Below are 24622 nucleotides of genomic sequence, written 5' to 3'. Positions count from 1 at the left end.
TCACATTATGAAATCGAATGTCTGGTATTAATTTACAAGTTGTTTGTTTAATAAGTCCATTGGTTATGTGGGCAAAGCATGCTTACTGGAGAAGTTCTTCCCAACTTAACTAGATTTCCCAACTTCATTGATTGTTCTACAATAGTTGAGTAACACAGTTTACACATATGTATTCTTGCAAATGAAAGAAGATAAATGTGTTTGACATCTTGGAATATAGAGTTGATTATAGAACCCATGGGTAGAAGATCACCAAAGGTGGCCAATCCATGGTCTTGCAAGGCTGAAGTTCTGTCACGATTGTCATATAGAGACCAAGGTGCAGCGTGATATGAATACATTCTTCTTTAATTAAAGGAAGAACACTTAACAAATGACCGTGCCGCTATATCAACCGAGTGCTGACATGCAACTACACATAGACAATAACCCACAAAACCAAAATGGCAACCTAAATAGGATCGCCAATCAGAGACAACGATAAACAGCTGCCTCTGATTGGGAACCAATTCAGGCCACCACATTACCTAGACATATAAAAACCCCATAGATACACAAAAACCTTAGACAGGACAAAAAAACACCTAGACAATACAAAAACTAAACCAACCACCCTCGTCACACCCTGACCTAACCAAAATAATCAAGAAAACAGACAACTAAGGTCAGGGCGTGACAAGTTCATGCATGTTTTTGTTCCAGCTCAACCTGAATGAATGAATCGTGGTTCTTTTGACTGAAGACCATAATAAGTTAATTAGTTTAATCAGTTTGTTGTTTTATTAGTGCTTCACTGGAACAAAATCCTGCTGACTTCAGTCTTTGGAGTAAGTTTGGCCACCCCTATTACAACCCGTTTCTGTTTAATGCTGACATGTCATAACATGATGCAGCCACCTCCATGCTTGAAAATATGAAGAGTGGTAATCAGTGATGTGTTGGATTTTCCCCAAACGTAACACTTTGTATTCAGGACATTGAGTTCATTTTTCATTTCATGTTTTTTTGCAATTTGTCTGTAGTGCCATATTTTCAAACAGGACATATGTTTTGGAATATTTTTTATTCTGTACAGGCTTCCTTCTTTTCACTGTGTCATTTAAGTTAGTATTGTGGAGTATCTATAATGTTGTTGACCCATCCTCAGTTTTCTATTATCACAGCCATTAAGCTCTGTAACTGTTTTAAAGTCACCATTGGCCTCATGGGTGAAATCCGTCCCAGTCTCAGGTCTTTTGCAGACTCCATCAGGTTTTCTTCCAGAATGGTCCTGTATTTGGCTCCATCCATCTTCCCATCAATTTTAACCATCTTCCCTGTCCCTGCTGAAGAAAAGCAGACCCAAACCATGATGCTGCCACCACCATGTTTGACAGTGGGGATGGTGTGTTCAGCTGTGTTGCTTTTACGCCAAACATAACGTTTTGCATTGTTGCCAAAAAGTTCAATTTTGGTTTCATCTGACCAGAGCACCTTCTTCCACATGTTTGGTGTGTCTCCCAGGTGGCTTGTGGCAAACTTTAAACAACACTTTTTATGGATATCTTTAAGAAATAGCTTTCTTCTTGCCACTCTTCCATAAAGGCCAGATTTGTGCAATATACGACTGATTGTTTTCCTATGGACAGAGTCTCCCACCTCAGCTGTAGATCTCTGCAGTTCATCCAGAGTGATCATGGGCCTCTTGGCTGCATCTCTGATCAGTCTTCTCCTTGTATGAGCTGAAAGTTTAGAGGGACGGACAGGTCTTGGTAGATTTGCAGTGGTCTGATACTCCTTCCATTTCAATATTATTGCTTGCACAGTGCTCCTTGGGATTTTTAAAGCTTGGGAAATCTTTTTGTATCCAAATCCGGCTTTAAACTTCTTCACAACAGTATCTCAGACCTGCCTGGTGTGTTCCTTGTTCTTCATGATGCTCTCTGCGCTTTTAACGGACCTCTGAGACTATCACAGTGCAGGTGCATTTATACGGAGACTTGATTACACACAGGTGGATTGTATTTATCATCATTAGTCATTTAGGTCAACATTGGATCATTCAGAGATCCTCACTGAACTTCTGGAGAGAGTTTGCTGCACTGAAAGTAAAGGGGCTGAATAATTTTGCACGCCCAATTTTTCAGTTTTTGATTTGTTAAAAAAGTTTGAAATATCCAATAAAATGTCGTTCCACTTCATGATTGTGTCCCACTTGTTGTTGATTCTTCACAAAAAAATACAGTTTTATATCTTTATGTTTGAAGCCTGAAATGTGGCAAAAGGTCGCAAAGTTCAAGGGGGCCGAATACTTTCGCAAGGCACTGTACTTGAAGTTAACGTTCTCTCTTTTATCCCTAGTGGACGGTTTTTACGTAATCTCCTGACATCCTCAAACATGGATGGATTTATATACAGTACCAGTCAAAAGTTTGGACACACCTACTCATTCCAGGGTTTTTCTTTATTTTTACTATTTTCTACATTGTAAAATAATCGTGAAGACATCAACATTATGAAATAACACATAAGAAATCATGTCGTAACCCAAAAGGTTTTTCTTCTTCAATGTAGCCACCCTTTGCCTTGATGACAGCTTTGCACACTCTTGGCATTCTCTCAACCAGCTTCATGAGGTAATCACCTGGAATGCATTTCAATTAACAGGTGTGCCTTGTATAGAAGTTAATACATTTGAGCCAATCTGTTGTGTTGTGTCAAGGTAGGGGTGGCATACAGAAGATAGCCCTATTTGGTAAAAGACCAAGTCCATATTATGGCAGGAACAGCTCAAATAAGCAAAAAGAAACGACAGTCCATCATTACATTAAGACATGAAGGCCAGCCAATGAGGAACATTTCAAGAAAGGTGAAAGTTTCTTCAAGTGCAATGAGACTCTCTAGAGCGGAGATACAGGTAGGACAAACCTTTGTGAAAACATTCTCCACAAGTTTAAACATGCCCATGAGATCAGCAGGTTTGGGAAGTCGGTTACAAGCATTTTGAAAATAAATGGTAAAACTGTTTCAGGGAGTGGATATGGTGCCATGATTTAACTCATTTGCTTGTTTAAATACTACTAATCCTGGTTTTCAGACAAATGTTGTGACCTAAATAACAATAATAATATAGTATATTTACCAAGTAAAGTACACCACAATGAAAAAGTACACATCTAAAATTACACTAAAGACATACACATTATGCAACAGACAAATAAATAGCGGTGCTATTTGTATGTGAAATGACACTCAATTATACAATAGTGGCAATGAAAGGTATAAATGTGAGATCGGTATAAAATCTTTATGGCTTTTTTTGTGTTTTTTTGGGGTGGAAATGTAATTTGCTGAGCTGGAGCACAAGGACCAGGTCAACCTTGTGGTTGACAAATGTTATGACTTAAACAATAACAATTAAATTGCATTTTTATCAAGCATATTTCTTGTAAAGTAAAAGGTACAATACTATGAAAAAGACACATTTAAAATGTCAGTAAAGACATACACAGTATTTAACATTGTCAGAGTGTTATGGGTGCCAACCTATAGCACCATCCCAACGTGAAACATGTAGGACCAATGCTGTCGTTGGTCTGGCCCCTGACCTAAGACCAATCCGGCATGGCTAAACCTACCAGGGGCCCAAGCCCCCTCCGGCGTAGCTCTCAGGGTCATTGAGACACACAAGCCTCTAAACCACGCCAAGGTCACAGCTTTGAGAGAGGAGTGATTGAATCCAGCCCTGTCTGAACAAAAGGTAAGATTCTGACATCTGAGTACAAAACAGACTCTTCTGGTAAACAGATGCCTCCGGTGCCAGATACCAGTATATACTCAACCTGTAAAGTCAGCACTTAAACAATTAGAAACAGAAACCTGTAATTCAATAAGGTCCAAATCTACGGAGCAAAAATATCAACGCAACATGCAACAATTTAAACGATTTTTACTGAGTTACAGTTGATATAAGGAAATCAGTCAGTTGAAATAAATAAATTAGGCCCTAATCTATGGATTTCACATGACTGGGCAGGGGCGCAGCCATGAGTGGGGCTGGGAGGGCATAGGCCCACCTACTGGGGAAATTTGCCTCAGTTTCATCAGCTGTCCGGGTGGGTGGTATCAGATGATCCCGCAGGTGAAGAAGCTGGATGTGGAGGTCCTGGGCTGGCATGGTTACACGTGGTTTACGTTTGTGAGGCCGGTTGGACGTACTGCCAAATTCTCTAAGACAACGCTTTAGGCGGCTTATGGTAGAGAAGGGAGCATTCAATTCTCTGGCAACAGCTCTGGTGGACATTCCTGCAGTCAGCATGTCAATTGCACTCTCCCTCAAAACTTGAGACACCTGTGGAATTGTGTTGTGTGGAAAAACTGCACATTTTAGAGTGGCCTTTTATTGTGAACCTGTGTAATGATCAATGATCATGCTGTTTAATCAGCTTCGGGATATGCACACCTGTCAGGTGGATGGAATTTTTTTGGCAAAGGAGAAATGCTCGCTAACAGGTATGTAAACAAATTTGTGCCGAAAAATTGAGAGAAATAAGCTATTTCTGCGTATGGAAAAATTCTGGGATATTTCAGCTCATGAAACATGGGACCAACACTTTACATGTTGCGTTTATATTTTTGTTCCGTATATTTGCATTCTATGCTTGTTCTTGTGTATTCTGTATTTTCACATTGGCTGGTATGTTATACAAGCCAACAACAAGTGACCACTTCCTTCCTAAATGTGTGTGTGTGTGTTCACAGATACAGAAGTTGCATAGAAAACCAAGTAGCATAATATGCATGCACATATATTCACATCCATAAACACTGACCATACCGATCTCTGAAAGTTCACATCAGGATCCTTCTTCTTCTCTTCGCTTGCAGGCTGCATTGAAATAAAGGGAAAGGGCATAATATTACATGATTACCTACAGTGTATGTTCTGTATATGTTGCCTTCAGGGTGCTCTGTATGATGTCAACTGTAACACAGATTGTACTTACCTCCACATTTTATTATTTTAACTGCCCAGAATATACCACCACTTATTATCCCAACTGATAGCAATGTGACCAGTGCGATTGGGACAGGATTGCGACCAGACCCTGTCAAGAGTAAAATGGAGGGGGGGGGGTTTAACCAACTGTATGTTGTATGTGGTCTTGCCCTGTATTCACCTGAAGCCTATATTCTTCCCGTCTAAATTAAATTCAGCTGGTCAAACTCATGCCATGTGCTTTAGTCAATACTGATGAATGACATTGATGAAGGTATTATAAGGTTGGCTACACGGCTCATAGGAAAATAAATACAGAAATCAGCTGGCTGTAATACAGAAGTTAAAAAATATGATAATACGCATGTTGAGGAATTTGTAAAAACTGCCCTCAGGTTTAAATGTTAAAAAAACAATTTGTTAGTTTTAAACATACTATCCTACAAAATAAGTTGTTAGTGAGTTTCAGCTGGTATTTATCTCCCCCTAGAATTACAGTGCCTTGCGAAAGTATTCGGCCCCCTTGAACTTTGCGACCTTTTGCCACATTTCAGGCTTCAAACATAAAGATATAAAACTGTATTTTTTGTGAAGAATCAACAACAAGTGGGACACAATCATGAAGTGGAACGACATTTATTGGATATTTCAAACTTTTTTAACAAATCAAAAACTGAAAAATTGGGCGTGCAAAATTATTCAGCCCCTTTACTTTCAGTGCAGCAAACTCTCTCCAGAAGTTCAGTGAGGATCTCTGAATGATCCAATGTTGACCTAAATGACTAATGATGATAAATACAATCCACCTGTGTGTAATCAAGTCTCCGTATAAATGCACCTGCACTGTGATAGTCTCAGAGGTCCGTTAAAAGCGCAGAGAGCATCATGAAGAACAAGGAACACACCAGGCAGGTCTGAGATACTGTTGTGAAGAAGTTTAAAGCCGGATTTGGATACAAAAAGATTTCCCAAGCTTTAAACATCCCAAGGAGCACTGTGCAAGCGATAATATTGAAATGGAAGGAGTATCAGACCACTGCAAATCTACCAAGACCTGTCCGTCCCTCTAAACTTTCAGCTCATACAAGGAGAAGACTGATCAGAGATGCAGCCAAGAGGCCCATGATCACTCTGGATGAACTGCAGAGATCTACAGCTGAGGTGGGAGACTCTGTCCATAGGACAACAATCAGTCGTATATTGCACAAATCTGGCCTTTATGGAAGAGTGGCAAGAAGAAAGCCATTTCTTAAAGATATCCATAAAAAGTGTTGTTTAAAGTTTACCACAAGCCACCTGGGAGACACACCAAACATGTGGAAGAAGGTGCTCTGGTCAGATGAAACAATGCAAAACGTTATGTTTGGCGTAAAAGCAACACAGCTGAACACACCATCCCCACTGTCAAACATGGTGGTGGCAGCATCATGGTTTGGGCCTGCTTGTCTTCAGCAGGGACAGGGAAGATGGTTAAAATTGATGGGAAGATGGATGGAGCCAAATACAGGGCCATTCTGGAAGAAAACCTGATGGAGTCTGCAAAAGACCTGAGACTGGGACGGAGATTTGTCTTCCAACAAGACAATGATCCAAAACATAAAGCAAAATCTACAATGGAATGGTTCAAAAATAAACATATCCAGGTGTTAGAATGGCCAAGTCAAAGTCCAGACCTGAATCCAATCGAGAATCTGTGGAAAGAACTGAAAACTGCTGTTCACAAATGCTCTCCATCCAACCTCACTGAGCTCGAGCTGTTTTGCAAGGAGGAATGGGAAAAAATGTCAGTCTCTCGATGTGCAAAACTGATAGAGACATACCCCAAGCGACTTACAGCTGTAATCGCAGCAAAAGGTGGCGCTACAAAGTATTAACTTAAGGGGGCTGAATAATTTTGCACGCCCAATTTTTCAGCTTTTGATTTGTTAAAAAAGTTTGAAATATCCAATAAATGTCGTTCCACTTCATGATTGTGTCCCACTTGTTGTTGATTCTTCACAAAAAAATACAGTTTTATATCTTTATGTTTGAAGCCTGAAATGTGGCAAAAGGTCGCAAAGTTCAAGGGGGCCGAATACTTTCGCAAGGCACTGTAGAGGAAACGAAGAGCAGACAATCTGTCTGGGGGTTGGCTCTGCCCAATGAAATCTCTGGTGAGCTCATTATAAACAGAGCTTGCTATTTAGTGGTCTGCCATTACAGGGTCCCATTACTGACCCACAAAATGGAAAAACAATACTATATGCAGTGTTGACATACCTTTGAGGGCAGAGCGTGAGGACAATTGAGGGCAGAGTGTTTCAATGTTGAGTGGAGTTGGTTTTGAGTCAGCAGGGTTGGAAGCCTCACAGCTGTAGGTGTCAACATTTCTTTTGTTTAACTCCAGAGGGAGAGAGAGATTGGCTAGAAGATCAGGGCTGCTGGTCTGGTTGAGTATCTCCTCTCCTCTGTACCAGGACAAGTTCACCTCTCTCCCGTTCTTCACAGTGCACACCAAGGAACAGCTCACTTTTTCAAATGGACTGTCCACTGAGTGACTGATGTGAGGAGCAGACACTGAGGCTGGGATAGCAGAATGATTTAGCAGTGACTCAATGACAAACAGAGATTTAAACTAATGTGTTTACAGTAAAACTAAGATGTCATAAATGAGACCTAAACATATATGAAGAAGTGGGCTATTTCTTTTTCAAACTCTAAATACAAAAGGTATTTTTTTTAATCTTCATTGAAAACAACTGGGTAACAGACTAAGTGAGAGAATGGAAAAAAGGGAAGTAAAAAAAGAAGCTAGACACGCACCATAGACGGTTAGATTTGTAATCTTAGATGAACTCTGTGTATTGATGATAAGTATTTTATAAAGTCCAGAGTCGCTGATGGTGAGGTTTCTGATGGTGAGAGATCCAGTCTGAGTATCCAGCTTCAGTCTGTCTTTGAACTTCATACTGTAGTCCGTTGTAATCACACCAGCATTCAGCAGCGCTATGTTATCAAATGAATCTGAACGACTCAATGGGAAAGACCATGCCATAATAGTGCCACTAGGTAGGTCATTAAGTCCAGTCGGTAAAGTTACTTTCATTCCCTCTTTTCCCGACACATTTACAGCATCAATCAGAACTGAAAAGAAGAAAGAAAACATTGGCTAAGGGCAGTAGCTACATCAATACAAGACATTAACAGGACTAAATCCTGTAGGCGATCCTGGATCCAAGCGAAGCACATGCTAGACTAGGATTAATTTATTTATACTTTTACAGTACGCAGTGACCTACTTACTTTTTGTTTGTATTGTCTTTGCATTATTTATAAAAAATGTGTTCCATTGAGTTGTAGTTATGGCTCCTAGGTGTAGCCTAGTTCACACTTCTAACTCTATAACACTAAATAACACTATTTTTTTTAACCTTTATTTAACCAGTAGAGAACACATTTTCTCTTTTACAAAAACGACATGACCAAAAAGCAAATTCATAACAGCATTTCCTTCTGCACTTTTTATTAATAGCCTTTTCACATGATTTACACAACAGTTATGTAACATGATAGTAGCCTACTTTTGTAATTGACTCACAGTTTGGCAAGACAGACTTACCACTTTCGAGCAAGAGTAATATCCAGAGAACGGAGTTTATCATTTTCCATTTCAATAGGGTACTCAGATAAAGTGTAATTCAAAGATACATTGTCTGTCTGTTTGTGGGCGGGTATATTTTGTGGAACGGGGTGGGTATAATTTGTGGAACGGGGGTGTGGGTTTATTTTGTGGAACGTTCAAACAACGCATATAAAGTCGTATCGCGGTAAAATTAGATACCCTGTAGGGGGTCAGCTATATATGTAATTACGTTTTTCACTCACCACGTTTATTTCGGGAAAATGTCTCTCTTCATTCTGGTAGGCTCCACCATTTCTCATTCATTGGTTTAGTTATTATTTCTGGTGTTCCGGCATTCGCCGGTGAACTCTGTTGCATCTCAATAAGGCTATCGCTATGGTTGAAATGTAACTAATGACTGCCAGCCCCAGTATTTTATTAGCTAGGTGTCTTTTACTCAATTGTTACCTATGATACTGTATAAACCAGCCTACTCGTACTACAGAAACGTACATTGCATTTTGCCAAGTTCTCTCTGTTTTAATCCTGTTTCCCAAATATAGCAGATAACTTGTGTCTGTGTAGATGTCGTTGAGTTCACCATGACTAGTTAAATAAAGATTAAATAAATTAGAAAATTAAGAATATGCACTTTGACCTATTTCAGGCAACCTCAAGATGCTTGACTCACTACAGCTGCTTTTGAGGAACTTTCCAGTCGTTTGTGCTTTACATTCCGACATTACATTCCGACTTTTGAATGTCTGTTTATTGGATATGTATATTAGTGTCTAATAAAAATGAACAATGTATGTAAAGCATCCCATTTGTTTTAAGGTTACAGTGTGTGTGTGTGTGTGTGTGTGTGTGTGTGTGGTGTAGTCCCTCTTAATGTCACTAGGTGTCAGCACAGTTTCAATAATATCACACCAGGTTCACAATATGTTTTCATGTCAGGTCACGTCAGGTGCTGTCTCTAATCAGTCAGTCATGTAAAATGTTGACGTTGACTGGAAATATGTGCTTGAAATACTTTACTAACGTTCATAACATCACCCTGTTGTTTACACAGCACAAATCACTCAGCTACTGGCTTATCCACGTTACAGCAACGATTCTATTTGGAATAGGCCTGAATAGAAAGACAGGTTAGGCAGTCTAAGTAAATAAAAAATATAATAATGATAATATCATGGTATGCTATTTATCACTAATATTCATAAGTAGGCTACATATTTATTGTAATTGTTTATTTATTGTATTACAAATAATGATAATAGGCCTGTTATTATTATTGTTAGGCTCTTTCTCTAAAATAAAAATGATCTGGCATTACAGCGGTCAATAGGCTACCGCTGATACAAATGAACACCATCCAGACAAATTAAGAAGTGTCAAAGGATCAGAGGTCGATTTCAATAATGTCACACGTACTATGCTTTTGGACTATATTCAAACTTTCCATTCAAATAATATTTTTGTCAGTTTAATCAGACTTCATCGCCAAGTTTAGTTTGACCTAGTCGATTTTCAAGCAAGATTATAGGTCCACATTATGAACTAAATTACACGAACAGAAAGGCTTTCATTTCACACAAAAATCCTTCCAGCTAAGAATTCAGCAATTATAATGAATGATGATTTCTTAATTAGGTCGATGTAGGCCTATTTATATAAATAAAACTATTGTATTTCAGATAGGCTAAAAATTGAGATGTACGCACAACCATTTTGTAAAAAGTATATTGACGAAAATGTATCTCAGTTGTCGCCCTTTATAGGTGCAATGTTTATTTTCTATACTTATGGTGTGAGGATCAAGTTTTCAACAATTGTATTGTCTCTTCAATACATAGACTATGACCTGTGTAGACCATTTGACTTTTATTTCACCTTTATTTAACCAGGTAGGCAAGTTGAGAACAAGTTCTCATTTACAATTGCGACCTGGCCAAGATAAAGCAAAGCAGTTCGACACATACAACAACACAGAGTTAAACATGGAGTAAAACAATAATACAGTAGAAAAATAAGTCTATATACAATGTGAGCAAGTGAGGTGAGTTAGAACACTACAGAAACCTTCCTATCAGGCTTTAATGTAGTTTGGTAAATAGTGGAGAACATAAGAGACTCTCTAGAGCGGAGAAAGGCAGGACAAACCTTTGTGAAAACGTTCAAATCAAACTTTATTTGTCACACGCGCCAAATACAACAAGTGTAGACCTTATCGTGAAATGCTTACTTTACAAGCCCTTAACCAACAGTGCAGTTCAAGAAGAGTTAAGAAAATATTTACCAAATAAACTAAAGTAAAAAATAAATAAAAGTAACACTAACATAACGAGGCTATATACAGGGGGTACCGGTTAGAGATCATTTGTACATGTAGGTAGGAGAGAAGTGACTATGCTTAGATAATAACAGTGAGTAGCAGCAGTGTACAAAACAAATGGGGGGGGGGGGGGGGTAGATTAATTGTTCAGCAGTCTTATGGCTTGGGGGGGTAGAAACTAGTCTTTTGGTCCTAGACTTGGCGCTCCGGTACCGCTTGACGTGCGGTAGCAGAGAAAACAGTCTATGACTGTGGAACCTCTACAAGTTTAAACATGCCCATGAGATTAGCAGGTTTGGCCAGTTGGTTGCAAGCATTTTGCAAATAAATGGTCAAAAGTTTCAGGGAGTGGATGTGGTGCCATGATTTAACTCATTTGCATGTTTAAATGCTAGTAATCCTGGTTTTCAGACAAATGTTCTGACCTAAATAACAATTTTGCATTTTTATCAAGCACATTTCTTGCAAAGTAAGGTACAACACCATGAAAAATACAAATTTAAAATTACAGTAAAGACATACACACAGCATGTAACATTGACATAGTGGTATGGTTGCCTACGTATAGCATCATGCCAACGTGAAACATGTAGGACCAATGCTGTCATTGGTCTGGCCCCTCACCGGAGACCAATCCGGCATGGCTAAACCTATCAGGGGCCCAAGCCCCCTCCGGCGTAGCTCTCAGGGTCATTGAGACACACAAGCCTCTAAACCACACCAAGGTCACAGCTTTGAGAGAGGAGTGATTGAATCCAGTCCTGTCTGAACAGAAGGTAAGATTCTGACATCAGTGTACAAAACAGACCCCTCTGGTGAACAGACTCCTCCGGTGCCAGATACCAGTGTATCCCCAACCTGTAAAGCCAGCACATAAAGAAATAGAAACAGAAGCCTGTAATTCAATAAGGTCCAAAAATTTGCAACCTGTGCTTGTTCTTGTCTATTCTGCATTTTCACATTGGCTGGTATGTTATACAAGCCAACAAGTGACCACTTCCATCCTAAATGTGTGTGTGTGTGTTCAGATACAGAAGTTGCATAGAAAACCAAGTAGCATAAAATGCATGCACATATACTGCCCTCCCAAGCAAAAAGGCATTAATTGCTCATTTGGTCAAAAATTTGTTAATGTCATTTTTGTTACATTAAATGCATGCTTAATCATGTGGACAAGTATCCTGCCTCTATTGTATTGTTTTGGAGAAAATGGGGGTCGTATTAGCAGTAACTGCAAAAAGTTACTGTGAAACCAAGATAAATGGCAGTAACTTAACTTACTGCCTTTTAGCTTGGTTTCAAATTGCCCTTGGCTGATCTGACATCAAAATGAATTAGCTAGCTAGCAAGCTAAGCTAGCTAGCGAGCATAGACAAACAATGCTACCTGCTCTCATAAGAGATCTGCAATTGATACTAACGTCAATCTATTAGCCATATAATGAATTATATTCTGAAATTTCATCTGATGGTTTCTTTGAATCAGTACACCATACACACGATTTCTAGCTAGTGACAGCCACCTGGCTAAAACTGACGCGCCCCTACCAAAACGTCAAAACCTACCTCGCTAGCATTAGCATGAAGCAATAGATTTGTGCTACATGTTCCTATAAGAGACAATCAGCAGTTTATACTAGCTTCAATCTATTATACCTAGAATTCATATAATCCCTATAGTTGTATTCTGACATTCCATGGGTTATTTGAATCCGTAACGTTACACCACACACATGATCTGAAGAGGACTGGCCATCCCACATATACTCTCTCTAATTCTCTCTTTCTTTCTCTCTCTCGGAGGACCTGAGCCCTAGGACCATGCCCCAGGAATACCTGACATGATGACTCCTTGCTGTCCCCAGTCCACCTGACTGTGCTGCTGCTCCAGTTTCAACTATTCTGCCTTATTATTATTCGACCATGCTGGTCATTTATGAACATTTGAACATCTTGACCATGTTTTGTTATAATCTCCACCCGGCACAGCCAGAAGAGGACTGGCCACCCCACATAGCCTGGTTCCTCTCTAGGTTTCTTCCTAGGTTTTGGCCTTTCTAGGGAGTTTTTCCTAGCCACCGTGCTTCTACACCTGCATTGCTTGCTGTTTGGGGTTTTAGGCTGGGTTTCTGTACAGCACTTTGAGATATCAGCTGATGTACGAAGGGCTATATAAAATAAATTTGATTGATTGATTTGATTGATCTCTAGCCAGCTGACGGTCAGTTGGACGTGCACCCCATACTGAATTGTCAAAAGCCACGCACACTCGTTTTCCGGATGAGCGCACACACAGCATTGCTAGCTCATTAATAATATATCTACTCACATGTTCAGGGTTTCTTTTATATTCCAGTATTGCGTGACTGTCCTGGTCAGGAGAGTTAAAATCCCAAATTGTATCCATCCCCTTTGTTGGTGGCATACAGTGGGGCAAAAAAGTATTTAGTCAGCCACCAATTGTGCAAGTTCTCCTACTTCAAAATATGAGAGAGGCCTGTAATTTTCATCATAGGTACACTTCAACTATGGCAGACAAAATGAGGAAATAAAATCCAGAAAATCACATTGTAGGATTTTTCATTAATTAATTTGCAAATTATGGTGGAAAATAAGTATTTGGTCAATAACAAAAGTTTCTCAATACTTTGTTATATACCCTTTAATGGCAATGACAGAGGTCAAACGTTTTCTGTAAGTCTTCACAAGGTTTTCACACACTGTTGCTGGTATTTTGGCCCATTCCTCCATGCAGATGTCCTCTAGAGCAGTGATGTTTTGGGGCTGTTGCTGGGCAACACAGACTTTCAACTCCCTCCAAAGATTTTCTATGGGGTTGAAATCTGGAGACTGGCTAGGCCACTCCAGGACCTTGAAATGCTTCTTACGAAGCCACTCCTTCGTTGCCCGGGCGGTGTGTTTGGGATCATTGTTATGCTGAAAGACTCAGCCACGTTTCATCTTCAATGCCCTTGCTCATATGACATTCTCCCAATCTTCTTCTGGATCATCCAAATGCTCTCTAGCAAACTTCAGACGGGCCTGGACATGTACTGGCTTAAGCAGGGGGACACGTCTGGCACTGCAGGATTTGAGTCCCTGGCGGCGTAGTGTGTTACTGATGGTAGGCTTTGTTACTTTGGTAACAACTCTCTGCAGGTCATTCACTAGGTCCCCCCGTGTGGTTCTGGGATTTTTGCTCACCGTTCTTGTGATCATTTTGACCCCACGGGGTGAGATCTTGCGTGGAGCCCCAGATCGAGGGAGATTATCAGTGGTCTTGTATGTCTTCCATTTCCTAATAATTGCTCCCACAGTTGATTTCTTCAAACCAAGCTGCTTACCTATTGCAGATTCAGTCTTCCCAGCCTGGTGCAGGTCTACAATTTTGTTTCAGGTGTCCTTTGACAGCTCTTTGGTCTTGGCCATAGTGGAGTTTGGAGTGTGACTGTTTGAGGTTGTGGACAGGTGTATTTTATACTGATAACAAGTTCAAACAGGTGCCATTAATACAGGTAACAAGTGGAGGACAGAGGAGCCTCTTAAAGAAGAGGTTACAGGTCTGTGAGAGACAGAAATCTTGCTTGTTTGTAGGTGACCAAATACTTATTTTCCACCATAATTTGCAAATAAATTCATTAAAAATCCTACAATGTGATTTTCTGGATTTTTTTTCTCATTTTGTCTGTCATAGTTGAAGTGTACCTATGATGACAATTACAGGCCTCATCTTTTTAAAGTGGGAGAACTTGCACAATTGGTGGCTGACTAAATACTTTTTTGCCCCACTGTATGTAATTAGTACAACAAGCTTTGACATGCCAAACGTGTGCTCAATGTGTCTGCTTCAGTGCCATCATTACATGAATGTGGAAAATACTGTTTTGAATGATTTCCACTAATCCCTGTGGCCTAGATGATTAGTATCTATGCGGATCAAATTTGCCATGTGAGTGTGTATTAGGACAGTACAACCACGTCAATACTAGGTTGCATTCCTGTCAATGTTCATCCATGCAATTTTTTGGTATTTGTAAATGAAAATGAAAATGTAAGAGCCTTTTTGGGAGCAGGTATGAAATTAATAGATGAATTGAGTTACAGTGAAAATGATTATGATAATGGTTGCACAAGATAAAATCAACATTGATTATATCCTATATTATAGAATAACTGAAAAGGATTATTATCATACGTTTGCACACCAGAAAATGTCAGTATTAATTATTATCATCCATGACAGATTAGAATCATTAGGATGCATGTCCCTGATTATTTGCTCTATTTATTTCAGTTGAGTTTAAGGGCCACATTCCAACAAAGATTCCTGATCTACCCCCTTTAACTGAAGTCAGTGTCAACACTATTTGAAGAAATAGAGAACCAGTGGGTGGTCTCTGACTCCTGAGACATCAGTCTATCGGAAGAGAAATCAATTGGCAATGAAGATGATGATGATGAAAATTATCATCCACCTTCAGAGTTGGATGTTCCAGCACAAGTGGCAGCTGAGTCCGTGGACACAACTCCAGAACACCTATCAAACACGAAATCCATGATTCCACCAATGGGTAAGCCATGTGGTCCCAAATGCAAGAGGGAATGTACTCAGAATATTTCAGAGGTTAGACGAAAGGAAATATGGGAAAAGTATTGGGAGATGAAGTATAAGGAGAAGAGGACATGGATTTTAAACATGATGGCACAGCAGTCTAAGAAAAATGTCACTGTTGGCGCTGACAGTCGACGCAGCAGGTCGTTTCTGTACCATCTTCCAAACCAGATCGGTTCTGCACAACAGGTGTGCAAAGTGCTTTTCCTGACAACATTGGGCTACCACCCCAAAAATGGCAGGTTGATTGTCACAATGATGGGCAAGTCAATCACCACCAAACTGATTCCACCAAAGGATCAGAGGGGAAAGAAAGTTTCAGCGAGCAAATTGAACATGAATCCAATCCTGCAACACATTGCGTCCTTCCATCCCCAAATCATCCACTACAGCCAAGAGCATGCCCCACATCGCCTCTACCTCCCTAGTGACGTCAATATTCGGTTCATGCATAATGACTACAAGGAGAAGAACAAAGATGCGATAGGTTTCATAACCGCAGCTGGCAAAGCGGTAAAGGGAAGGAACATCAGCTTTGTGAAGCTTGGAGAGTAGGAGTGCGTGCTCTGTTTGGTGCAGGGTCATCATCTGAAGATGGAGCACAGGGAGAATGAGGCCATGGAAACCCAAGCCTGCCAAGACAACAGCCATGCAGCACCTGAATTCACCATCACCAACCCCGACTGCATGCAATGTAGAAATATGAGGAACATAAGAAGTCTGCAGGGCAGAGCAGAATCCATTACCAGGCTGATGCACAGAAAGATTGGCCTGAGGACTGGTCTGTGAGGAGCGTTGATATGCAAAAAAAATCATCATGCTCCCTCGCATGCCAGGTGTGAAAACAGCATCGTTCACAAGAAGAAACATTACTTATCACGAGACATTCGCCACCATTGGAAAGAAGTCTCAAAAGAAGAAGAAAACAATCTCAGTGGTATGGCATGAAGGAACAGCTGGTCGGAAGTCAGAGGAGATTACTTCATCTTACGTAACAGCACTGGAGAGTGAGAGATGTCAAGCATGCAGTGTATTGGGTGGATAACCGCACTTCTCAAAACAAAAACTGGTGCCTCCTAACATCACTGGTGAGTGTTGTCAATGCTGACTCAGACTTTGATGGAGGACATCACCCTCAAAAGTTATTCGAGCCAGGACACACCTTCATGAGTGCAGACAGTTTCCATCATGGCATGGAACAGGAAATGAAAGCTCGACCTGGAGGTGTGCTGTACGACTTCAGGGACTTCCTCCATGCTGTCACCACTTCCAATGCAGGCAAGATGGAGGTGGTCGAAATGAAAAAGGAAAACATCCTGGCATGGAAAGCTGGCAATTCCATCGTCAAGCTGAAGAAGGCAGCAGCACCAAAGCTGGCAGAGATGGCTGAGATCCAGTTGAGGTGTGGATCCAGGAGCCTCTTCTACAAAGTCTCCCATGAAGAAAAGGACTTCACAGAGCTTGACTTTATCATGAAGAAAGTCACTCTAGAGACACCCTCGACACTATGTACACAGGATAGAGGGATAGAAGAGTCCAAGACGATGGACATAATCACCAAGCTGTGTCCTCTGATGCCTGCAAATCAAAAGGCAGTTCTGGAATGACTTGGCTGTGAACAGCATTGCTGAGGATGAGGAGTGATCTGGAAGAGCACTGAAGAAGTTTTACTTAAAAATGAAATGTATCTATTCAGCAATTTATCAATTGTAGATAAATGTCATTTGGGTCCTCTTGTGAATATGAACATGTAAATATGTTTAAAATGTATTCTTAAAGCTGTTATTTATTCATTCAAAAGTGTCATTTGAAAAAATATAAATAAAATGTTTTTATTAGCAATCTCATGGTCATTTTTTTATCATTTGTAATTGCCCTACATCATACTTTGATCATGTTCCATCATATATTACAAGACAGGTAATCATTTCATGTAATTCAAACAATTTCAGTGCTGCTTTTCACATTTACTCTTATAACAAGACATGGGCTACTTGTCAAACACAGTGTGTGACTAATGCAGAACCTGCATCTCTATGTAAATGCAACTGGTATCTTAGTGGAAGACACACAAAGGATGCAGTTTCAACTCTGTTACACTGTCAGTAATTACACAGCTCTTGTATTAACCTATTTAATCCCATCAGTCACAATAGTGACCGTAAAAAAACGTCTCTGGTTATAAGGCTCTAAAAATGTTACGGAATGATGTATCAATGCATTTCTAGCAAATATTGAAACAATAAAGTGTCTCAATGAAATATGTGCAGTGTCACATGTTTAGGTTAAATTGTCACATGACCAGAGATGTTTACTTCCTGGTTGCACCATGAGAAGAGGATGGCTGCATCAAAGCTCCCAAACAAAAGGTTAGTAAAGTAAGTTAACAAAGATAGGACAAAGATTTTTGGTACACATCATCTTTAAGGTGTCTAGAATTGATATATGCATTTGCAATTAGTCAACTTTGTTCAGTGTGGTCATAGAATGAGTAAACATGTTGACGGCAACAATAGTGACCGGAGGGATAACACAGTGCATCCAGGTGTACACATACTTATACACAGGTCTTGTTCTACCTAACTTTCTACTCTGTTCTTTCTTATAGTTTCACTTTGAGTTAAGTTCTGGATATGTTGGATCTAGGTGACCGCCCAGACAAAGCATGCAACATTGCAGTTATCCCTCAAAATGAGAAAGATGCTGTCCTCAGTGATTGTGATAGCGATGGGTCAGATATGGACTATGAGGGGGAGACAGGCCATTTGCCAGCCAATCTGTTGAATGCATATGCTGAACCTATGCCATCAGATCATGACAGGAACAACGTTACCAGTAATGATGACCTACCCCTCCTCCCCCATCCACTACCCTCCCTACCCCACCGTTGATAATGAAGAGCCAACAGCCTCTACTCGCCAGAGGGTCCAGTCAGAAGAGCCAAGGGAAAAGCTGCAGGTGGTCAAAAATAAGGATTGAGTGTTCAAACGATCGAAGAGGCCTGCCACCGCTGTGATTCCAAAACACATAGTATACAGCCCAAATGCTGCAGAATGTGTCAAACAAAGCTGCCCCAACCCAATGTATGTTTTCCTACTAATGTATCCACCCACCTTAAGAGAGATCACCATTGAAATGTCTCTACTCCACCCAGACCAAGGACAAGCAACTGTATCTGAGTATGGATGAACTCCTTACATTCTATGGGATCCTTGTACCATCTGGGTACAGCTCTGTTCCAAGAAGACACATGTACTGGTCACGTGACAGTGATGTACACAATGAAAGCATTTCAGATGCAATGAAGAGAAATCGCTTTGATGAAATAATGGCCTCAGTTCATGTGGTTGACAACACAAAGATCACTGACGACTCATTTTTTTAAGGTTAGGCCCATCTTCTCTGAGCTCAATCAGTCATACAAAGTCATGCCATTTCAGGAATGGCTGTCAGTGGATGAGAGCATGATCCGATACTATGGCCGACATGGATGTAAGCAATCCATTAGAGGTAAACCAATCCGTTTTGGTTGCAAGCTATGGAGCCTTGCCTCATCCAGTGGTTACATGTATCACATGGAGCCATATGGTGGATCCCACACTCTCCTCCCTGAGACTGGGTGGGGTCAGGGACCCAGTGTCGTTCTCGGTCTTGCAGAGCAATCTCAGGTGCCTCAAGGTTGCAAGTTTCTTCATGACAACATCTTCACTTCGCTTGCACTCCTCGATGAAATTACAAAAAGAGGATATAGGCGCTCTGGAACGATGAGGCAAAATCGTCTGTTTGATGTCCCATTCAAGCCACAGAAGGACTTCATGAAGTTACTCTGGGAACCTCTGAGGTTCTGACCCAAGGAGACAAGTTGCTGGTCCTCCATATTTGTCACAGTGGCAACAAACATGGAGGAGAAATACAGTGAGAACTCTGTCAAGAGATGGAACAAGGAGCGACGTGCCTTTGACAAAGTCCCACAACCAAAATGCATCAACCGATACAATGAGCACATTGGTGGTGTTGAACTTCACGACCTACAGGTTTCAAGATACCATATTTCCATCAGGTCTAAGAAGTGGTGGTGGCTCATCTTTGCATGGTCTCTCAACAGTGCACTCGTAAACAGCCATTTCTTTTACAGAGACGTTATGTGAGGGACCATCGACCTTCTCACGGATAGTGGCACAGTCTCTTATGCATAAGTTTGGCACGAAACCACTGAGCCACGGAAGGAGATCTCTACTGCTGCTACTGTTGAAGATTAGGCAAGATATGACAAAGCTTCGCACTGTACAATCATCACAATGCACTGGTTCCACAGATGTTGTCATTGTGACAAATGCACTACCTATGCATGTGAGAAATGCAAAGTGTCACTGCACAATGGGTGCTTCAAGATATACCATGGACAGTAGAAAAGGAGATAAGAGTGAATGAAAAAGCCAATAAAAGAAAAATAGAAAAGTCAATGAAGGGTGAGGAGAAGCAGTACAACGGACTCTAGGAAGAAAAGAAAAGTCGACGAAAAAGACAATCAAAATGACTGAAATGTTTTTGGAAAAAAAGGTCAATTGAAGTATGACAGTAGGTCTGACTGATTGTAGTTCAAAATTGTGATACACAAACTAATTGTGCACTTGGTTCTGAAGCCTACCTCTATCATATATATATTATTTTGTTCTGTGTAAGCCTCTACTTGAATGCATATTCCACAGGCTACCTCTATCCTAAATGTTACCTGTATGTGAATGTTGCACTAAAATGTCACAATGACAATGTTACAATGAATATTGCAAGTTCAAATGTTACAATATTAATGTTTCAATACATGTTTCACTAAAGTAACAATGTATGTTACAATAAAGTAACAATGTTGAAATACGTTGATGGTTGTTGTTTTTTTTGTCTTTGCTCTCAGTATTCGTATCGGTGTTGAATAAGGGTTTTTGATATGTAAAATAGTCACACTAGAATGTGATGGGGCATTCTAGTAGCAATGCTGGGGACTGGCAGTGACAGAGTTTTACATGTGTTAATAACTGGGCTGGGTTATAAAGAATTTTCATGACTGCATAGGAGAAATATGTTAATTCAGTATATACACGTCACATTATCCTTGTGACCGACTATAAAACACACCTTTTCACCTACTTTTCCATGAAAATGTAAACAAATTATGATCGATTATTTCAAAAGGTTACTAATGACACATGATTCGGATATTTTCATGTATGGGAAGAATGTGGGATTACATGGGTTAACAGCATAAATGAGAAGTATAGTAAACTAACAAATGAAAATGGCAGATACTGCTCTTTGCTTTGGTATTACCCTGCAATTTATAACATATCATGCCAAGGACAAAGTCAGTAACAGCCGTTTAAGGGTCAAAGGTCATGTCAGAGGTCAGGGTCAACATGAATAAAAAAAATGTACTCATAGTAAGGCAACAGATCAGTACATCTTCAATGAATACCCTAGAATTAATTTGGCTGGACAATTAAAAAAAAACTTTGAAGACTTTCTCAGTTCCACTCTATGAGCAGTTACTGCCTTTTTGCTTGGGGGGGCAGTATATACACAGTACATACACACATCCATACACAAAGACCTTACCGATCTCTGAAAGTTCACATCAACATAATGTTGGCCTTCTTCTCTTTGCTTGCAGGCTGCATTGAAATAAAGGGAAAGGGCATAATATTACATGATTACCTACAGTGTATGTTCTGTGTTTGTTGCCTTCAGGGTGCTCTGTATGATGTCAACTGTAACACAGATTGTACTTACCTCCACATTTTCTTATTGCCCAGTAAGTACCAACACTTATTATCCCAACTGCTAACAATGTGACCAGTGCGATTGGGACAGTATTGCAACCAGACTCTGTCAGGAGTAAAATGGAGGATGGGGGTTAGGGAACTGTTCAGTCACTCATTTGGCATTGCCTGTCATATCATTTTCATTAACTTCTTCTCATCTACCATATTTTTTTATCAACTGTATGTTGTATGTGGCCTTGCCCTGTATTCACCTGAAGCCTATATTCTTCCCGTCTAAATGAAATTCAGCTGGTCAAACCCATGCCATGTGCTTTTGTCAATACTGATGAATGACATTGATGAAGGTATTATAAGGTTGGCTACAAGGATAATAGGAAAATAAATACAGAAATCAGCTGGCTGTAATACAGAAGTTAAAAAATATGATAATACGCATGTTGAGGAATTTGTAAAAACAATACTATATGCAGTGTTGACATACCTTTGAGGGCAGAGCGTGAGGACAATTGAGGGCAGAGCGTTTCAATGTTGAGCGGAGTTGGTTTTGAGTCAGCAGGGTTGGAAGCCTCACAGCTGTAGGTGTCAACATTTATTTTGTTTAACTCCAGAGGGAGAGAGAGATTGGCTAGAAGATCAGGGCTGCTGGTCTGGTTGAGAATCTCCTCTCCTCTGTACCAGGACAAGATCACCTCTCTCCCGTTCTTCACAGTGCACACCAATGAACAGCTCATGCTTTCAAATGGACTGTCCACTGAGGGACTGATGTGAGGAGCAGACACTGAGGCTGGGATAGCAGAATGATTTATCAGTGACTCAATGACAAACAGAGATTTAAACTAATGTGTTTACAGTAAAAAACTAAGATGTCATAAATGAGACCTAAACATATATGAAGAAGTGGGCTATTTCTCAGTCAGTTGTAATCACACCTGCATTCAGCAGAGCTAGTTTATCAAATGAATCTGAACGACTCAATGGGAAAGACCATGCCATAATAGTGCCACTAGGTAGGTCATTAAGTCCAGTCGGTAAAGTTACTTTCATTCCCTCTATTCCCGACACATTTACAGCATCAATCAGATCTGAAAGGAAGAAAGAAAACATTGGCTAAGGGCAGTAGCTACATCAATACAAGACATTAACAGGATTAAATCCTGTAGGCGATCCTGGATCCAAGCGAAGCACATGATAGACTAGGATTAATTTATTTATACTTTTACAGTACGCAGTGACCTACTTACTTTTTTGTTTGTATTGTCTTTGCATTATTTATAAAAAATGTGTCCCATTGAGTCGTAGTTATGGCTACTAGGTGTAGCCTAGTTCACACTTCTAACTCTTTAACACTAAATAACACTATTTTTACCTTTATTTAGCTAGTAAGTCATTGAGAACATATTTTCTCTTTAACAATAAATACATGACCAAAAAGCAAAATTATAACAGCATTTCTTTCTGCACTTTCGTAATAATAGCCTATTCACATAATTTACACAAGAGTTATGTAACATGATAGTAGCCTACTTTTGTAATTAACTCACAGTTTGGCAAGATAGACTTACCACTTTCGAGCAAGAGTAATATCCAGAGAACAGAGTTTATCATTTTCCATTTCAATAGGGTACTCGGATAAAGTGTAACTCAAAGATACATTGTCTGTCTGTTTGTGGGCGGGTATATTTTGTGGAACGGGGTGGGTTTAATTTGTGGAACGGGGTGGGTATATTTTGTGGAACGGGGTGGGTTTATTTTGTGGAACGTTCAAACAACGCATATAAAGTCGTATCGCGGTAAAATTAGATACCCTGTAGGGGGTGAGCTATATATGTAATTACGTTTTTCACTCACCACGTTTATTTCGGGAAAATGTCTCTCTTCATTCTGGTAGGCTCCACCATTTCTCATTCCTTGGTTTAGTTATTATTTATGGTGTTCCGGCATTCGCCGGTGAACTCTGTTGCGTCTCAATAAGGCTATCGCTATGGTTGAAATGTAACTAATGACCGCCAGCCCCAGTATTTTATTAGCTAGGTGTCTTTTACTCAATTGTTACCTATGATACTCTATAAACCAGCCTACTCGTACTACAGAAACGTACATTGCATTTTGCCAAGTTCTCTCTGTTTTAATCCTGTTTCCCAAATATAGCAGATGTTGTTGAGTTCAACTTGACTAGTTAAATAAAGATTAAATAAATTAGAAAATTAAAAATATGCACTTTGACCTATTTCAGGCAACCTCAAGATGCTTGACTCACAACAGCTGCTTTTGAGGAACTTTCCAGTCGTTTGTGCTTTACATTCCGACATTACATTCCGACTTTTGAATGTCGGGGGTACTTTAGTGACACCAAGCAGACAATTGTATCAACATTTCTGGGGCTTGTTGAGTTGGAGGGAGGAGATGTCAAATCTATAGCCTGTGCTGTTGTGGCTTTCCTCGAGAAGAAAAAGAGAATCTCCTGGGGATAGGGACTGACAATGCCTCTGTTATGACGGGGATTAACAATGGGGTCCATAAAGTGCTGAAGGAGGAGTATGGCCTCAAATATCTGCTTCTTATTCGCTGTGTGTGCCACTCTCTGCAGCTTGCTCATTTGTAGTTCGAAACATATGTAGGGTGTTTTTTACTAACTTTTTGTCTCTCCCACGACGTTATTCCTCTCTCCTACAGTGTCCATCACAATTACATGCACATTGCCAATTATGCAAATTAGGTGATGACAACATTTAGCGACTTCTAGCGACTTTTAGGACAGCCAATAGCTACTTTCCTTACTGAGGAGTTGGCAACACTGTTGTCGAGCCATGTTTCATTGGGACACCCTCAGGTCCATTGACTACTGTAGTGGTTTCCATTCACATGCTGGACCTCAGTTCACTTGCCAGTAAAGCCTGGAACATATTCTTGGACACAGGACCGTGAGTTTATTTGGGACAGAGTGTTTTTCTTGTTTATTTTCTTGTGTTGAAGGTGATCCACATTTAAAGAATCTATGAGCTCTCTGTGGTGTCAAAACCTTGGTACCAGATCAGAACTAATTAGTGTGTATATATCTGCGATTCAAAGGGACTGATAATAATTGTTGGGGTATAACATGTTTTCAACTTGAGTATATAAGCCTAGGCAACCGTACCACCTGACATGATACCAACGCCAACTAACGTCTGCGTGACACCTGCCTCGCGTGTTGATGAAAGTCATAATGTGCATAGTTTATATTAATTAAATCTCAACCATAAGTGTTAGAAACGTACAGTTTTTCCCGTGCAAGCAGACATTCCGACGCCACCTTGAGCTACAGTGTAGTTATATTATAG

General features: G+C 40.1%; 2 protein-coding genes across 5 annotated transcripts; both read right to left on the bottom strand.

The window, feature by feature from the left end:
- Positions 1-3303: 3303 nt before the first annotated feature.
- LOC110533155 (lymphocyte function-associated antigen 3) lies at positions 3304-9119 on the bottom strand. Of its 3 annotated transcripts, none has more exons than XM_036933447.1 (6): positions 8577-8715; positions 7781-8101; positions 7238-7540; positions 4986-5087; positions 4817-4867; positions 3304-3728 (listed from the first exon to the last, which is right to left on the bottom strand). In XM_036933447.1, exons 1-5 carry the CDS (start codon positions 8617-8619, stop codon positions 4836-4838), a joined length of 801 nt encoding a protein of 266 aa, XP_036789342.1. In that variant the 5' UTR covers positions 8620-8715; the 3' UTR covers positions 3304-3728; positions 4817-4835. The 3 variants fall into 3 exon arrangements, with proteins under 3 accessions (XP_036789342.1, XP_036789343.1, XP_036789344.1); XM_036933448.1 differs by having other exon boundaries at positions 3304-3724; XM_036933449.1 differs by lacking the exons at positions 3304-3728; positions 8577-8715 and adding an exon at positions 8843-9119 and having other exon boundaries at positions 4513-4867.
- A 1935-nt stretch (positions 9120-11054) lies between these two features.
- LOC118936713 lies at positions 11055-23299 on the bottom strand. 2 transcript variants are annotated; one of them, XM_036933451.1, is made up of 6 exons: positions 23151-23299; positions 22232-22384; positions 21784-22086; positions 21310-21405; positions 21136-21191; positions 11055-11772 (listed from the first exon to the last, which is right to left on the bottom strand). In XM_036933451.1, the coding sequence occupies exons 2-6, from the start codon at positions 22344-22346 to the stop codon at positions 11641-11643; spliced, it is 702 nt and encodes a 233-aa protein (XP_036789346.1). In that variant the 5' UTR covers positions 22347-22384; positions 23151-23299; the 3' UTR covers positions 11055-11640. The 2 variants fall into 2 exon arrangements, with proteins under 2 accessions (XP_036789346.1, XP_036789345.1); XM_036933450.1 differs by lacking the exon at positions 23151-23299 and adding an exon at positions 22865-23007.
- Between the last annotated feature and the right edge of the window lie 1323 nt (positions 23300-24622).

This window comes from Oncorhynchus mykiss, chromosome 10 (assembly GCF_013265735.2).
Source record: "Oncorhynchus mykiss isolate Arlee chromosome 10, USDA_OmykA_1.1, whole genome shotgun sequence".
NCBI lineage: Eukaryota > Metazoa > Chordata > Actinopteri > Salmoniformes > Salmonidae > Oncorhynchus > Oncorhynchus mykiss.
This window is presented reverse-complemented; position numbering and strand designations above follow the sequence as displayed.

Coding starts and splice junctions, on each gene's coding strand:
- LOC110533155 (XM_036933447.1), bottom strand. CDS start 8,619: ATGATAAACTCCGTTCTCTGGATATTACTCTTGCTCGAAAGTG. Junction 7,541..7,780: donor TACAAATCTAACCGTCTATG/GTGCGTGTCTAG, acceptor CTGCTATCCCAG/CCTCAGTGTCTGCTCCTCAC. Junction 4,868..4,985: donor TAAAATAATAAAATGTGGAG/GTAAGTACAATC, acceptor ATTTCAATGCAG/CCTGCAAGCGAAGAGAAGAA.
- LOC118936713 (XM_036933450.1), bottom strand. CDS start 22,907: ATGATAAACTCTGTTCTCTGGATATTACTCTTGCTCGAAAGTG. Junction 22,087..22,231: donor ACTAGCTCTGCTGAATGCAG/GTGTGATTACAA, acceptor CTGCTATCCCAG/CCTCAGTGTCTGCTCCTCAC. Junction 21,192..21,309: donor GGCAATAAGAAAATGTGGAG/GTAAGTACAATC, acceptor ATTTCAATGCAG/CCTGCAAGCAAAGAGAAGAA.